The sequence below is a fragment of the Bombus impatiens genome, unplaced genomic scaffold (genome assembly GCF_000188095.3).
Source record: "Bombus impatiens unplaced genomic scaffold, BIMP_2.2 scf_0019, whole genome shotgun sequence".
Lineage (NCBI taxonomy): Eukaryota > Metazoa > Arthropoda > Insecta > Hymenoptera > Apidae > Bombus > Bombus impatiens.
This window is the reverse complement of record NT_176438.1, coordinates 1,007,555-1,024,759: the sequence shown is the minus strand read 5'-3', so window position 1 is coordinate 1,024,759 and position 17,205 is coordinate 1,007,555. Positions and strand designations below refer to the sequence as shown.

The following is a 17,205-nucleotide window of genomic DNA, read 5'->3' as shown; positions in this document are numbered from 1 at the left end:
TTTCACCACGCGATGATATCGAACGGAAGTAAAGTACGCCTCTTTATTGTGCACGACAATGGTACCGATTGCGATATGAGAAAAAGAGTCTCTGTTTTCGATTATCTGTTTTTTTTTTCATTTAATAGCATACTCCAACGCGTATACCTCCGATTACTTTCGATTCTCATTTCAATTCGAATTAATCCACAGCAAGATTCTCTCTCTTCCTGTTTTTCAGATTTCGTAAAAGTAGAAAATAGCAAGGAGGGGAGAATAAGGAACAGGGAATTTTTTATTCTAGTGGATAACAAATAAATTATAATATAATTAGATATAATATAATATAGTTACTGTATATAGCTGTTATCAAGATATGCTATGCCATTAATGCCTGAAATTTAGTATGCTATCGCATTTGAGCAACGATGCTTATTAGGTTCACGTAGACGTACGTTGGATTAGACGAATCGAGATCTCTTATCAGAAGCAGAAAATCCCTTACCACGGCGACATTTCACGAAAAAAAAAGGAAAGAGAAGTAGGACAGACAGATTGCAAGAGGAATTGAGAAACGAAAGAAAGCGATCTGGTTCTCGCGAGAAGACGATGAGAAGAAGAATGAGGGGGGAAAAGGGAAAACATGATATAGTATGGATATCTGTGACATAAAATCTAATCGTAAAACACGATCCAATATAATTATTCAGTAAGGCATAGTTGCAAAAGAATCTCATAAGCATTGCAGCTGACAGTCAGCCGCTATTCTGGCTTCCAAATACGGCTATATTTCATGTCTATAGATGGACGAGAACCAGAGCTCGAAGCTGTTTTACGGTTTCCTCTAAAATCTCATCACTGGCGATTTCCTTCTCTTTTATCAAATCTATATCGTTTATTACACACACGCAAAACCTAAACAAAAAAGTAACAAGTGCGTAACAACCTCGACCGTTTTATTAAATTTATTCGATTATCTTTCCTAATTAAAACTCACAAAATTCGTGATATTCCACATAATTATCGTCATACTTAAACCGTAAATTACGTATTCGATAGAACAATGAATCAAATTCGTACAGCACGAGCGATCAGTAATTAGCAGTGAATAAAGTAACGAGTACATATTTCTTTGTTTTTCTCTTATTGGCATTGGAGGCTTGTTACCCTGTTTCACATAAGAAGATACTGTCCCATGAAGAATGCAAATTAGAGGTTATTTTCTAGTAATTTATTAGTATACATGTTTAATATAACATAATGTATGTATATCTAAATATATACACGCGCCAGTGTATAGGTGTGTAAATGTGTGTGTGCGTGTGAGCGTGTGTAGATGGATTTATGTAGAGTGTCTGTATAATGTTTCTATATATTTATGTATATCTGTACATTTTTGGAAAATCGTGCGCGACATTTAAACATACCTAGTAAAATACGTACATCGAAAAATGTACACAACAACATCTTTTCCACATTTGGTCACTTTGAAAACAAGCTATATCCGTTTACAAATCCTCCCCATTTCTTTCTCATTGCATGTTCTTCATTTCCGTTTGTTGTCGTACTCATTTTCTCGTCATTCATAAAATTATACATAATTTTATTCATACAAGGAATTACATGGAGGAAAAGTAATAACTTTCTTCTTCTTAACAGGAAAAGCAAATGTTGTTTGTATTTTTATAACAATAACTTACTCCCCACAGACAAAGATTAAAACAGAAACTTATAATTAGTGCACTGTTATAATGCGATACGAATCAAAGACATTTCTCCTTTGAAATTTCTAAAATAGAAGAACCAGACACAAAGAGATGGTAAATTAAACAGCTGGTTATCGGCAGAAGGGATGCTGGAAGGTAGAGAAGGGGAATTATTGGAGAAGGAGAAACAAAGAGATGGAGAAAAACCTTCGCTTCGTAACAAAGACACTTTCCTGACCCGAGTTCAAACATCACTTTTAAGCAATAGTATACATACATACATACATACATACATGCATACATGTATACATACGTACGTACATACATATACATACATACATACGTACATGCGTACATACATACACACATACATGTATGCATGCATACATACATTCATATATACATACAGAGAGACATATATACATATGTGTGTGTGTTCGTCTGTCTAGTGTATTACCCACTTTGCGGTAGAAAATAATAACGCCTAAAAATTTCCTCCACTTGGATTTAATATAAAAGAAAGCAATCGTTAAATATCGGATAAAAAGAAATACGGTTCTACGAGAATGAGTTACATAGCCGGTGCTGTCGTGCCCGCGTCTTTTGTCTTACAAATATGCGTTTAGGTATGACGCACTATTATTCCGATATCAGAATGGCAGCATTGATTCTGAAATGGTGCGTATATTCAGTGAAAACTCAGTCTTGTAGAAACAGTTAGTCTCTTGAATTTCGGCAAGTAACAATAGTCACCGATACAAAATTGCTCTGCCGCAAACACTAGGCATTATTAACTTTTTTCTCGTAGGAACGAAAAGACTGAATTCCCGAGAACATTTAATTTCCCGGTTGACATTTATGATACTCAACACGCTACTGCTCTGCTGTGTTTAGCTGCTCGTTGAGCAGCTATTCGTTGACTTCGTCTTAAAGTACGCGGAGGTGATTCTGCGTCAGTTTCCTCTTCCGAATCGGAATTATCTAGTGCTGTCTTCCCAGCATATCGCCAACTAACAATTGCACCATCCCACTGAAACAGAATGTTTTCTTTCGATCGTACTCTTCATTCTCATTTATACATCCCACTGCTTACTAATATTTATATTTAGATGTACATAATAATATCTACATATAAAACTGAAATATGTATAATATATAATACATACAGATGTTGAAACAATTTCCTGATGAAATGGATGCCAACTAACATCACGCACACATCCTTTGTGTCCTACTAAACTACTAACTATCCTACCCGTCAAAACATCGTAAACTGAAAAAAATTAAAAATCGTTTATGAACTTTAAAATTTATCGCAACGCAAAATTCGCGTGATCGTTCGAATTCCGATACAAACACAGTGCAAACTTACGTATTACTCGGCCTGCTGCGCATCCGGTGTAAATATACCTTTGACCGGTAATAGACGAAGGTGAAAAATGACAACGTATTAAAGTTTGAAGAACGGAGTGACCACGATAGGTCATAATGCTGGTATCACCTTCCAACATATTTCTCGCTCTATGCACTGTAACGGAAACGTAAAAATCTTTGCATAATACTGCGACATACTGCGCGATAATCAGTAGTTATTCTTTACTAACGTCGTTTTGGTACTCGTTGCCATCGATAATCCCAGTTTTGATTTGCAACAGCTTTACGTGTATTTTGTTCTCCGTTATGATCGGAAAACGCACGTACATCCCATAATTTGATTGTTTGATCTTTACTATTGGTAATCAAATAACGGCCATCACCACGTGGATCAATATACGTTATCCCATCCATATGGCCAGCTAATACTCCAACCGGATGTGGATCAGTTTCGTTTAAAGTTCTTCTGTCCCAAACCTAACAAATCAAAAAGAAAATTTATCATAATGTATGGGATACATTATATCACAATGTGTGTCGTATATATGTATAATTCCTTTCATAAAATGGTGATAAACACCTTGCAGAGGCCATCATCACCAGCGCTGTATAGGATTTGAGAAGTATTGTCCGCAAAAGCAACCGTATTTACATCGTTGTCATGACCTTCGATCTAGAAAAGCAGGGAGAAGAAAAAAGAAAAATCTGTAAGGGATAAATGGTGGAACATTAACTTGTGATAATGATATACAGACACATACTCTGAAAGCCCGTTGATGACACTCTCTGTCATAAACGTAAAGATAACCATCGTTTGCTCCACCTAAAATCTCTCGGCCATCGCTAGAAAATACAAGCGAAAATACGCAAAATCGTCGATCCTCTGGACACAGTGATAAGGATTCTTGGGCACTCGAATCTCCATAAACCGGACAGAGATATACTGGAATAAAGAAAGTAAGAGACAAGGAATGATAAGAAAAACTTAACCCATTTGTATTGTTTCAACAGCATACTATATACTTATAATACTTACAACATTCCGACCAACTGGAATAAACGATATAATTCCCATCGGGACTGAACGCTGTGTCTAGGATACTCCAACCTACGTCACGTGCGGGAATGGTTTTGAATTGTACAAAATCTCCATCGTGTGTTCGGTAAAGACGTAAAAATTTGTCTGTTAAAACATAGAACGTTAGATTCGATAATGTGAAAAATCAAAACAATTTATGGAGAGAGGATTTGCTCCGAATAGAAAGACAATTTCAATATATGTAACTTGCCTTGACTGGCAGTTAAGAAAAATCTTCCATCTTTGGAGTAAGAACCACAAAATGCTTTGGTATTATATTTAGCAACCTGATGCATCTTATTTGGTAAAAAATTGCTACTTATTCTGCACCGTTCACCTGTACTAAAACTAGGACCTAGAGCTCTTCTTTGAATCATCGATGTGACAGAGAGGTTACGCTTATCAATATTATCTATAAATCCGCATGCTTGCTTTGTAGCAAGACTTATTTCACTTTTCTAAAAACAAAAAAGAAAACGACAACGAGAAGAACATAGAATCTGAAACAACAACTGAAAGTAACGGCTGGTGAGCCGCATATTTCTAAATAACGAACATCTAGCCTGGATGTATTTGGCAAAGACGTAATTCTTGGAGGTTGTGAATTTGCGGCGTATTCCTCATCCGAGTCATCATGATCCGAAGATATGATATGTAATTGACCGCTGCAACATTCCAGAACGGAAATCCGTTAATAATCTCGATTGTTGGGAGCTGAACTGCTTGCTCGAGAAAAGACTAAAGGAACGGTGAACGAGGAGGTTAGGTTATCCAAAGAGACAAGACAGATGAAAATATTCGATTATCTTGAGAAAACAGAGAGAGATACGATAAAAAGAGGTAGGATTTCCTCACGGAAAACGAATGTTTCGCTTTTACAAAAGCGAATTATCGTAGCGCGGATCTATAATAATAACAAATTAGAGGAAGAGGTTAGAATTCCTCCTGCTCTCGTTTGTTCATTCTCTCTCTCTCTCTGTCCTTCTGTCATTTTTTCAACTTCTCTTTTCTGTGGAACCTCTATGCCTTTTCTGTCTCTTTCTATCAACGGTCATACGTATACCACACGTTCATAGGAAAGATCCACAATGATACTAAACCTTTCGCCTATGAGATAACATTGAACCAACCTGCGTATTAGATATTGCAAGACAGCAGCAAGTCCTGGATCATGTTCAATATCCATATTCCGTGAACTAATGCCTCCCATGCAGCGTGTAAACGAATCTTATTTACCGTCTAAAAGCAAACAAGGAAAACGTCCGAGGGTTGATGGCGTTAGTGCAGTGACTATGACAGTTGAAACAGACGATGACAGGAACGGAGAGAGCGCGTGAGAACGGAGAGAAGAGGGGAGAGGAGAACGGATCGTGATATCTTGTTCTTCAACGGTTGCAACACATGGAAAAAGAAAAAGTTGTTATTCGAAAAGTAATAGATTGCAATTGTGATTGCCGGACTATAATAACACATACACATATATGTGTATTGTGTACGTGTAGAGTATGTGTAGATCGAATTCATCGAGCGAATGAGGCTGAAAAGGAAAAGGGTTAAAAAATTAAAGGGGGAGGAGGACGAAGGCGCGAAACATATTTAAACGTTGTTATACGAACGTTGAAATTTCGACATTAAGCATCAATTAATTTGGAACATTTTCAAGCACGTTCACAAACACTACAAGTAAAAAACTCTATATCCGATTCAGATATTCTACGTATCTAGCATCAGTCAAATAAAAAGAAGGAACTTTATGACGAGTTCCAGTGATTTCCGAATTTTGCGAACGTATTTTTTCGGAACAACAAACCATTTCGAATTATTGGGCTTTTAGGACAAATACGATAGGATAAACATTACAGATAAATATTATAACGATACTAGAAAAAGATCAGAAAATTTATTACGCTTACTAGATCTGTCACTAGTTGAGTTTAAAAAGTTGAGCGAGACTGATCGGAAAGCGTTTAAATTGCGCTGATCGAAGATAAGTCAGTGAACTTTCCTGTTCAGGTAAATTCAACTTGATTCCTATGCGCATCGAAACATTCACGGTGCATAACCATTGGCTAAATACAGAATAGACCTGACATCCAATGCATCTTCATGTTCCATGTTTTGATTTAAGGGTCAGCTAACAACCTAACTATTACCCCCTTGCTATTATCGTGTCACACGAGATATTATTGATTCCGGTATAGATCCCTGAACGATAACAGAATGTGTGCTACGATATTCCCTAAGATTGATTCCAATGTTGGTCGTATTACAGAACGCGAGACACAAAATCCCAAATAATATCATGTCTATTCTATACTTGATCTAGTTAGATAGAGTTAATGGAATGGATTACGAGCACTCATACATATACTATACGTACGAGATCCCATGATGCCGCGTGAAATAACGCGTGATCGTGGATGTATTGTAACTTTAGTATGTAGCGTCACCATTGTTCGACTAATGTACTTCATTCTCCTGTATTCTGTTTTACCCTCGCAGTACGCAACACTTTGCCAATAATGGACACAACGTGTGTCGCGGGCGAAAGAGAGTACAGGAGAGTAAAGTACATTGAACAAACGATAGTGGCGTTACATACTAAAGCTACAGTATGACCACGATCCAGTTGCATAGTATGTATGTATACATATCAATGATATCAACGATTGGTAATGTCGATCGAGTAACTGTAAGCTCGGTACATAAAAATAGGCAAATTTCAGTCAAATACGTACTGTACGTACGTATTTTAACAAGGCGATGAAAACGACGCGGTTTTCGCATAGATGAAAAGAAAATGTAACAGATGTTATATATATCTTTAACAACATGGTATACCGAAAAATTGCAAATGTAGTATATATTTCTTTTCTAATAACACGTATAGGACACAGATTTAAATGGTTGGATCGATAAGAAAATCTGTAATGTATAATATACATACACGTATACGTATGTATTCATTATAATGTATTCATTACATGCATATACATATACGTATAATACACAGGAAGGAACTAGAACTATTTTTCTTTTTCCTAATCGTTTCCTGTTTCTCGTTGCGCCCTCTGATCTCTTGCCATCTCACACTTACAAATTGTAATCTGTAGTTAATACGTAATCCGTAAACCGTAAGTTGCGACATATGGTAACCCCTATCGACTAGTCAATTCCCCCTACCTTCGGAGCAAGTTATCGCATCCCCTAACCCCGGTCTCCGGTCCGGTGTCCCGTGACCCACAGCTACCTGCAGTCTGCAGCTACCAGACCTATAATTTCCAGGCAGAGGCTTACACCCTGGCCAGAACCGGAACCAAGCTGAAGCCGAGGTCGTGGGCAAAGCCATAGCTCAGCCGGGATCGGAGTGCGCGCATGCGTCTTTTTATTATTTTCTTGCGACTTTTTCGTTCTCCTATCGAATGTCGACAACGTTAATTCGCACGTCGCGACGACGATGACGACAAGGACGACGACAACGAAGACAACAACGACGTCGACGATGACGACAACGGCAACGACGATGACGACGATGACGACAACGACGATGACGACAACGACAACGACAACGACGATGACAACAATAACGATGAAGAAGACGATGAGAACAAGAAGAAGAAAGAGATTGAAAACGAACACGGTATCAACGTTATCGGCTATCGCGCGAATATCACCTTACATCGTTATTGCTACTGGCAAAAATAGAAGACGAAAACAAAGATGGGAGCGAAGACGAAGACGAGAACAGGGCTAGAATTAGGGACAAGGACAAGATCAACAGCAGCAACAGTTAGAAGAAGAAACGACGACTACTACGTGGACGGCGGTCACGACGAAAAGAAAACAAAGAAACAGAATCAAAACAAAAACAAAATGAATAAGACGAAGAGAGGAAGAAATAGAGAAATTTGGATAAAAGAGAATAATCTTAGTGGAACGGTTGTCGAGATGTGCAATATCGGAAGCGATACGCAGGAAAGATAGGTTAGAGAAAAGCGAAGGATCCGATTATCGGTAGTAGTGTCGAAAATTATATCTGTGTCGGTGGTGATGCAGTCACGCGTCAATCGTGGCCGACTGTTCCTTTGGATTGCTCGCGCGAGGTTCGCGCGGCGCGCGCGTGCTCCGAGCCACCGCGCATCGCGCATTACCCTTCTTTCAGTTTCTTCATGCTTATAGTGCTTCTATACGCGGTACACGATTCCCGTTGTCGTCGGCAACAGGTGAGCCATTCCAAACCTTCAGCTGCCTTGTGCTCTTTTTCCCCGTTTTTCACCAATCATTTTCGCGCTGTTTCTTTTCTTCTTATTTTCTCTCTCGCTCTCTCCTTCTTTCTCCCCCAAAGTCTCACTCCCCCTCTCATCTCTTTACCATCTTGTTCGATTTCTTTTTCTTTCTACTTTGTCCGATTTTGTTCTCGCTGTTCCAAGATCTGCTGTTTTATTGAAGCTAACCGACTATTCTATTAACACGGTGTTATGTAATTAACGATACGACGTATTACCGCTATTTTTGAATAATTGGCCGAACAATAGGCGAATTACACTCTAATCGATCGCGAGTTTCCCCGCGAACTTGTGCCAGAGGAATCGTGTTTCAGTTGACCACAGTCGCTCGAATGGTCTAGATGGAATCGCCGACTAACCCGCTACCTTAATTAACTACCATTGTTGGCTGTCGACGAACGTTCAAGCTGCCCCTTTTGACATTTGACAACCACTTTTCCGACCATCTGTTCGGTATTGTCGTTCGAAACCGGCACAATCATAGATTTTCAATCACAGATCAAATCATAGATTTTCAATCACTTCGCGCTCAAACGAATCTCAACGTTTCGCTTCGTTCCGTTCCGTTATCCGTTATTCGAGAAAAACGACATACTCTTACGTGAAACGCGTTATTCTCTTCCCATCCTGATCCTGAAATCGATTCCAATTATTTGCAATTCTTTACTCGGTGCTAATGTGATGAATTTTGCGTGACAGCATCTTGCTTTCTCTTACCGTCCATGACCGAAACAAACTTTGTCTCTGTCTTGTCTTTGACGAATCGATAATATATGTGTGTGTATGGTTGTTAGCCGATCTTTAAACTTGCTGCGAATTTTTCCGAAACTGTTTAAATATCGAATTAAAATTCAGGAAAAATCATCGAGTCCTCGAATTTGTTCTTATTTTCCATTTATTATTAATATACACGGCAAATGGTAAACAGCAATAGCGACATGTTACCAATTATATTTATCGAAGCAAGAAATAGAAAATAGAACGAACTGATGAGAATAAATGAATATGCTGGTAGAAAGTCGATTCCTCCCCTCTTGACAGCTGTGCCTAATTCGAATGTGTCCGTTAGCCTGTTCGGATTATGTTTATTCCTGATTGCGCGACCATTCGAAACGTAATGAATCCGACTGATGCGATCCAATTCGATTAATCTCTCGAGTTATACTCGTTGATTGTGCAATGTGTATAGAGGATTGCCTACGAAGGTACGAGGTGGTAAATCGATAAGGAGTTGCGTAAGGAGAAACGAGAGGAGCCGCGAGACGAATTCACGAGAGAAAGAAAAAGACTGTGAATGGGCAGATTAGTAAAAATGTTGCTCTTGGTATACCGATTGATGTATATCGATCGTTGCACGCGCAGAATAATCGATTAAATCGCCGCCATTATTGTCATCGTCGTCGATATTGACTCGCGATAGCGAGTAAAAATGTATCGATCTAAGAATACGTTTGTGCTTGATAGTCCAGCAGGTGTATCCGTGGGAGAAGCAAGTGACTGGAAGAGGATAATCGAAAGTTGAGAAATTTGGCCGGAGCGAAGCGATTAAACAAAGTGATTCGATGAACATTGAGGATTAACACGAAAGTCGTTATGTTTGCCAAGTCGAAAAGCAGTGGCTCGACACCGAGCGTTATACTCCCGAATCCCCTTCAAAATTTATACGAAGTCGGCAAACAATCGGCTACCGCGGGCCCCGAAAACGCTTGGCGCATATACGACGGATACACGAAAACCGATCGAAAGGTAATACAATTTTTCAACGACCAGCGTCCATCTTCTCCCCCTCCTTCACTCTTTCCCCCTCGTTGTTGCCCGTTTACTTGCTTCTTCTCTTTCGTTTTAGGAAGTGTCGATATTTTTCTTTGACAAAAGATCGGTCGATAAGCTGCACAAACCGAAACGAAAGGAGACCGTAACGGAAATTTTACGGAATGGAGCACGACAAATGGAACGATTCTCTCATCCAAAGATACTGCAAGTAAGAGATCTCTGTCTCTGTTTTCGTCGGATACACATTTTTTTTCACAAATGCACGAAAAATCATCGTCGCTCATTAATATCTATCCGTTTAGGCGTTCAAGGTGGAGGAATGCGCGGACAGTTTGGCATTCGCGTCGGAACCAGTGTTGGCTAGTCTTGCCAACGTTTTAGCCTATCAGGAGCAACAAGCGAATAACGTTGGTCAGTCGACGAGTAACGTAACGAAACAAACTTCCTCGGTCGCTGGTCATCGTGCAACGTACGCGAAAGAATACGAGTTGCTCGACATCGAAATCAAGTATGGGTTGTTGCAGGTGAGGAAACCGACTGGGGCTCAATCTAATTTATGCTCATGTCATATACCCTATTATAATAATAATAATAATAGTCTTCCTTTTCTCCTCTTTCTCTCTCTCTTTTTTTCTTTCATTCAGATCACGGAGGCTCTGCTTTTTCTTCACGGAACCTGCAAAGTTCTTCATAGGAACGTTTGTCCTGCCAGTATTATAATAACCAAAAGGGGTACTTGGAAATTGTCAGGGCTGGAATTTATCGGTGAGTCTGATCGCACGATCTCGTTCGACGTGCAGTTTTCCAGACACGATCTTTCGCGATTCGTTCGCTTTTTCTTGTCGTAGAAAAAGTTAACGAAGTACCGATGATACCATTGCAACCTTGGACTAACCGCATGCCGAAAATGACGCAACCGAATCTCGATTACATAGGTAAGAATGTAAAAATATCCCGATCTTTTTTCCATCTACTTTTTTTCTCTTTTCTTTTTCTTTGCATTCGTAACGCGTTTACACGCTACAGCTCCGGAAGTGCAACAAAAGAAAGTGGGAGGCTTCTACAGCGATATGTATAGCTTTGGTATGACGATATGTGCAATTTTCAACCAAGGACGTCCGTTGATTCAAGGAAATCATAGTTGTTCCGAGTACCTGAAGCAGCTGGAAAACGTAAGCAACTGTTTCTACGTAGTACAGTGTTCTCGTATTATCTCGTGTTATCTCTTAGCTATCATTGCACGTATCTTTAATTCTTTTGTAATATATTTAACCATTTATTTCCTTGTTCGTCGTTTCCTTTTCCATTGCCACAGCTGAAAGAACAAGTTGAGGTTATACTACCTCTAGTTCCTCTTCCGCTACGAGAAGCCGTTTCCCGACTGTTACACGTAGATCCAGAAAAGAGGCCGACCATTCAAGTTTTATCCATGATCAAATATTTTCAGTACGTAAATACGTTTCTCTCGAACGAACATTCTACCTCCTTTGTATTTATATTGTAATTATTCTACGCGAAATCATCTTCCACTTTGCTTTCATTTTGCAGAGATCCACCGGTATACGCGCTTCAATTTCTCGACGTTAGCAAAATGAAAGACGTATTACAGAAAGAGCATTTTTATACGACTACTTTGAAAGGAATATTGCCTTATATACCAAGGGTAATTCGTACAGTATACATATAAAATAGATTCACGTATAACGCGATACAATATAGTGTAACGATATAACGTAACGTGGTGTAATAAATGTTAACTACGCGACATGAAACACCATATGAAAACAATATATTTGAATCAACAGAAACTTTGGTATCAACATATCTGGACGTATTTGCAAACTGAGTTGGAAAGTCAAGAAGTGCAATCGGCTGTACTACAACCGGTACTTTACATCGTACAAAATAGTACACAAGAAGAGTACGATCAAATTGTATTTCCATCCTTACGGTAAATATTATAGAAAAATATCTCTGTCTTGTTTCATTCGCGAGTTTATTTGTTATTAATTGGCGAATGGAATCGTCGCGTAGGTCGCTCTTTTCGAATCGGAAATCGATTCAGGGTACGGTAACGCTGTTGGAAAATTTGCATTTGATATTAATGAAAACGTCTCGAGAATATATAGAAGGTGAAGTACTTCCAATGTTATACACATCTTTCGAGAACTCAACTACTCAAGTACAGGTATGTGTACACAAGTGTATGTCAAATAAGAAAGAAAGCGAATAGAAGAAACAGAAATGGAAAAAAGAAGAGGTGAAAGAAGTAATGCGTATTAAATGGTTCGTAGACCGCAGCATTCGTAGCTGTATCGAACGTGACCGACTATATAGACGACGAGTCCGTTCGAAATATCGTACTGCCGAAACTCCTTCAGGCGTTTGAAAAAAATTTAATAGATTCCCGAGTACTAATGAACGTGATCCCCTGCATTTTAAATCGGTTAGAGAAGCAGAAAATCATCGATTGCATCTTACCGTTGTTGTTCAGTGTAAAGCTTCAAGAACCGGAGATAATCGTTCGGGTTGTACGTAAGTACACACGGTACATAAGTACGTTTGCATACTTCTTCCCCGATTGAAGCTCTTGGGATAGTGGTTGTATTTGTTTCGAATAAAAATCGCGTCCATGCTTTATACCTATGTATATATAGATAACGTGTAACCGCGTCAGCGTTGATCCACAGCCACATAGATGAATATGTAACGTAATAAAGACAACGATTATTCTGAAGCTTTTAAACGGGGTTGTATGCGTATACGATGCACTTGCATTCCCACGATCGTCCTCGTTGTTGTTGTTGTTGTTGATTGATGCATATTCGATACTGAGACCAATGTTACGATTCAACTCCGACAGAGATTTACAGATTGATGTTAACCGACAAAAAGTACGGACTTTCTGTCAGCTGGATGGCGACTCGAGCGATGCCTTCTTTGCTACCTCATACTATCAACCCGGCACTGTCTCTCGAACAATTTGAATTACTTCTCAAGGTGTTACAAGATATGCTGAATCACATCGAAAGGTGATGAAACGTTTGTTACAGATAATATAGATTTTACGTATAACTTGCGAAATTTCTACAAAGCATCGATAATCGCTGTTACACATTTTTTCGTTTCTTCTTTCGTTTTTGTTTCGTCGTTTCCTTTGCTTTTTTGTCCTTCCGAACAGAAATCAAAGGAATCAGTTAACCCTGGACAATCTGTCATTGTCGAGCCCGGAACGATATCGAAGTTTACGGCATCAACATAGTACGGATAATATGTACGTCGCGCCTTTCAACATACCAAACTTACGGATCGAGCAACGTAAAACTTCTTCGGCCGAAGACATGGCTCGGAAAAATAGCACAAGTAAGAATGGCACGAAAGAAGCAAATAACGTTGGAAATGCATGTATAGGTGGAATCGCAAGTCGCCTGATTTTATAATAAATCCCGCTATTTTGTAGATTCGATGTCGTCGACGGTTTCGGCGGAAAACATGGCGAGAAAGAACTCGATGATAAGTAAGTGATTTTTCACGTATGCGTAATGGTACTTTCTACTACTTTTATAGACGAACGTTGTTCTTTAATAATTTCAACATTGTTCGAATCAGCCATGTTCAGATGGTTCTCGTCCTCGAACAACGACAACAGTAATTTCTTGAAAGTGGCGAATACCTTTACGAGCAGGCGGTTATCGGACAACACTCTGATGACACCGAAAATCCGAGTAGCACCGTCTTGCGAAAGTTCTCCAGGTGTTACACCCGGCGATGGATTACCAATCCGGCGCCATTCGAGTACCGGCCCTCAAGATCGACGAGGATCTAATATAAATTTATCGCCTCCCTTGGTATCGTACCTTTGCCATCCTATCGTTTACCCTGTTATCCTTTTTTCTTTCGGTTCGTTGTTTCAATTAGGAAAGGATAAGAAGAAATATGTAAAACGTAATAAACCAGCAAACAAATTGACCGTTTATAGTAAAAAGTGAGAACTAGCTTTCGTAGAGAAGCAACGGGACAGAGAAAGAAAAAGAAAGAAACAAAGAAAGAGAAAAAAGGGGGAAAAGAGAGAAAGAAAGGAGGATTGCAGTAAGGGAGTATTAAAGATGTGATTCTCTCGATAGGGTGGAGGAATGCCGATTACCAGTAGCAGTGTACCATACTTGGTTAGTTCAAGCATGAACAGTATACGAGGTTCGAGGCGTCCGTCCGTTTCTTCGACGTCTTCTCAGCAAGGGACCGGACTTCTACAGCAGGTTGGCTCCAGCATGGTAAGACAACAACCCCCCATCTGCCTCAACCTCAATGGACTACCACCACCACCACCACCACAACCACAACCACCAACACTTTCTCCATTACTCCAGCTACCGGGACAGCCTTTCCACTGACCCTTCGTTACAGCTGCAGCGTAAGAATATTCACTAGCTTATCCGAAGACGTCGCCGATGCTCTCTTTTCTTTTCTTTAGTAATATGCGACTCGTAGATCGATAATGTCCATCGTTCTCGTCACGCTGTGTCTTCTTTTCTTTCAAAAGAGAAACGAAAAGTAGAGAAAAGAAGAAAGAAAAAGGAACACCATCTCTGTGATTACGACGTAAAGTGAATATCGTTCACGGTATTCACGTGTATTCACGTAGTGGCGCATTTTGCAATTTGGATAGTTTGTCAAGCAAAAACATATACATATCTTTTTTTTACAGCAAACGAACAATTCCTGCTTATCCTACTTTTCTCCCATGTTCTCTCTCTCTCTCTCTCTTTTTCTCTGTCTCTTTTTCTTTCATTCAATTTTTCACTAGTTCGCTCGCTCGCTCGCTCGCTCGTCCAGTTTTAATCCTTCCTACCTCTCTCTGATTGCCTGCTCTGATCTACTACTCATAATCTATCGAATCTTTTATTGTTCACGATCTTCCGATTTCCTTCGATTTACGTATATATGTATGTACAAGCACCAATGCTTCGCAGCTACTTGTATCGCGTGCATATATCATGTATATATCGTGGATGATTTTTCGGAAATCGACGAAACAAAGTAACATATTGTATCATTTTTCGATCGCACGACAAACATCAGTAATTATACACTTGTCTTTTGTTTCGTTACAGTACCAATTCTTCAACAAACAATTCGACGCTTGAACCGTGACCTTCGTAGGATACCGCGTACCCGCTGTCATAACGAACAATTGGTTACTAGTTACTAATTACTAGTTACTGATGGTTACCGTCCGCGCGACACGACGCGACGCAGTCAAGGTAAATAGCAGCAAATAAGAATAATTTGATAGGGATCTCGTTGGAGTTGAAGGAACGGCTTTTGGTTGATCGATCTTGCTACATTATCCTATGTATGTACCTAGTCATATCGGACGTACGTCGAATAACTTTTACTCTTGAGATGGATATACTTGGACCTAAAATGTATCGGTCATCCGTAGAAACGTAGTAGCACGAGTAAGGACTTTGATTTCTTGCAGAAAATATCGATTTATTCGAGACCTTCTAAAGTGGCCTAATCCCATAACAAGTAAAACATAGTTGTCAATTTGTCTGTGTAATCGTTTAAGACATTCTAAAGAAACACGAACGAATGTGTTTAGTACGTGGCCTGTGGTTGCACGTAGAGTCGATGCAGTTGAAAGTAAAGCGACCAAGTGGCGAGAGTAAATGCGTTTTAAAAGGCGCTCCAAAAGAGAAAAGCATTTTTCCATGCATGTTCCTGCAAGTACAATCAAATTTAATTACGTAACGCGATGCGTGAGTCATCTGGACTATTCCAAGTCAATTATAGATAATGCTATCAATTTCTTCATATTATGCATCCGCTTTTTCTCTAAATTTCACCTCTTTTCTTGCAAACGTAACGCTGAAAGCGGAAATCTGGCTGCTTTCACTACCTGAAAAATAATAACAGGTTATCTCGTTGTACATCGTTTCGAGGAAAATAACTTTATTTATTCTCTTATTACTAGTATTATTATTACTAGTAAGCAAACTTATCGTTATTTGCGCTCGCTTCTGACGGAGGAAAAACGTACGCAAAGAACGTAACAAACGTCGATGAAAAATACGAACACGTTGTATAGGATATAAATTGTGTGTTGGAATCCGATACAAGCGATTGAGAGTTGAAAAATGTAATTTGTGTAAAAGTGTCGTGGAAAAATATCAGATGTTGCAACTAGGTGTATTTCGATGCACATGTATACATATCAAACATGCACAGTTGTACGCGTGATAGCTTAAATATCTCCCACTTTGGCGACATTTCCTCTCCTCGATCGCGTTGGAAGTTTGTTTGTTGAATTCTCGATAAAAAGTATATTGTTATAGTATATTTTGGAACGTATGCAGGTGTGTGCGTGTGTTGTGTACGAGACGATATGCGTAGAATCGTGAAAATGTAAGAGAATGGAAAGACGGAGACGACAAATATGTTAACGTTAAACGTAAGAGTTAAACGTAAGAGTACTGTGGCGTGTGAAAAGAGAGTTTTGCGTTTCGTCCCGGGACTACCGGAGGACTGGTCAGTAAGGCTATGCCCGGTAGTCCCTGCCTTAGACGTAGAGGGAGTCTCGCTAGGTGCGGTATTTGTATCAATCGCTCGTATATTCGACCGCTAGCGAGTTAGACAGACTCGTTGTCGTCGTAGCCCTCTAGTGTTGGCGGTTGGTACCAGCGGATCGCCGGGGAGGTGTTGCGCCGCGTTGATGGCTCGACCTGTCGGCGTCCTGTTGACTACCGATCCGCCACAGTACTTAGGAACGTAATAGCAGGCAAATCGCAGGAGACTGACTGTTTTTCTGGATAATGGCGGCACTAGAAAACAAAGTGTCCTTAAGATTCGCGCTAAGAACTAGTTTTCGTTTGCTAGATCACGATCTGCGTGATCAGAAACGAATAGTATCGTTGAGATAGAACTGCGTGGACAATCTTGGGCAATTTTCGGCAATCTTGGACAATCTTGGACAATCGTTGACAATCATCATCGAGGTGGAGAACTC

The 17,205-nt window shown here is 39.6% G+C and overlaps 3 protein-coding genes across 9 annotated transcripts in view; 2 read left to right on the top strand and 1 right to left on the bottom strand.

Annotated features, from left to right (window-relative positions):
- Positions 1-17,205, top strand: part of LOC100748435 (zinc finger protein 14-like) — an 80,923-nt gene that overhangs the window by 60,866 nt on the left and 2,852 nt on the right. The gene's annotated exons all lie outside the window — the stretch shown is intronic.
- Positions 1,515-6,069, bottom strand: LOC100748673 (DDB1- and CUL4-associated factor 11). 2 transcript variants are annotated; one of them, XM_012382868.3, is made up of 11 exons: positions 6,051-6,069; positions 5,268-5,376; positions 4,694-4,802; positions 4,349-4,595; positions 4,096-4,242; positions 3,821-4,002; positions 3,640-3,732; positions 3,290-3,536; positions 3,058-3,213; positions 2,852-2,958; positions 1,515-2,715 (listed from the first exon to the last, which is right to left on the bottom strand). In XM_012382868.3, exons 2-11 carry the CDS (start codon positions 5,345-5,347, stop codon positions 2,551-2,553), a joined length of 1,533 nt encoding a protein of 510 aa, XP_012238291.1. In that variant the 5' UTR covers positions 5,348-5,376; positions 6,051-6,069; the 3' UTR covers positions 1,515-2,550. The 2 variants fall into 2 exon arrangements, with proteins under 2 accessions (XP_012238291.1, XP_012238284.1); XM_012382861.3 differs by lacking the exon at positions 6,051-6,069 and adding an exon at positions 5,754-5,772.
- On the top strand, positions 6,060-15,775 carry LOC100748554 (SCY1-like protein 2). Of its 6 annotated transcripts, none has more exons than XM_024365157.2 (17): positions 6,060-6,150; positions 9,888-10,169; positions 10,270-10,404; positions 10,499-10,720; positions 10,841-10,961; positions 11,045-11,131; positions 11,223-11,368; positions 11,512-11,642; positions 11,745-11,859; positions 12,002-12,147; positions 12,231-12,384; positions 12,491-12,731; positions 13,060-13,228; positions 13,378-13,559; positions 13,657-13,713; positions 13,806-14,044; positions 14,321-14,587. In XM_024365157.2, exons 2-17 carry the CDS (start codon positions 10,017-10,019, stop codon positions 14,585-14,587), a joined length of 2,565 nt encoding a protein of 854 aa, XP_024220925.1. In that variant the 5' UTR covers positions 6,060-6,150; positions 9,888-10,016. The 6 variants fall into 6 exon arrangements, with proteins under 6 accessions (XP_024220925.1, XP_024220921.1, XP_024220914.1 ...); XM_024365153.2 differs by lacking the exon at positions 6,060-6,150 and adding an exon at positions 7,786-8,360; XM_024365146.2 differs by lacking the exon at positions 6,060-6,150 and adding an exon at positions 7,786-8,360 and having other exon boundaries at positions 9,613-10,169.

Coding starts and splice junctions, on each gene's coding strand:
- LOC100748554 (XM_024365144.2), top strand. CDS start 10,017: ATGTTTGCCAAGTCGAAAAGCAGTGGCTCGACACCGAGCGTTATACTC. Junction 10,721..10,840: donor TCAAGTATGGGTTGTTGCAG/GTGAGGAAACCG, acceptor TCTTTCATTCAG/ATCACGGAGGCTCTGCTTTT. Junction 11,643..11,744: donor TCCATGATCAAATATTTTCA/GTACGTAAATAC, acceptor TTCATTTTGCAG/AGATCCACCGGTATACGCGC.
- LOC100748673 (XM_012382868.3), bottom strand. CDS start 5,347: ATGGGAGGCATTAGTTCACGGAATATGGATATTGAACATGATCCAGGA. Junction 3,733..3,820: donor GTCATCAACGGGCTTTCAGA/GTATGTGTCTGT, acceptor CTGCTTTTCTAG/ATCGAAGGTCATGACAACGA. Junction 2,716..2,851: donor AGGAAATTGTTTCAACATCT/GTATGTATTATA, acceptor ATTCTGTTTCAG/TGGGATGGTGCAATTGTTAG.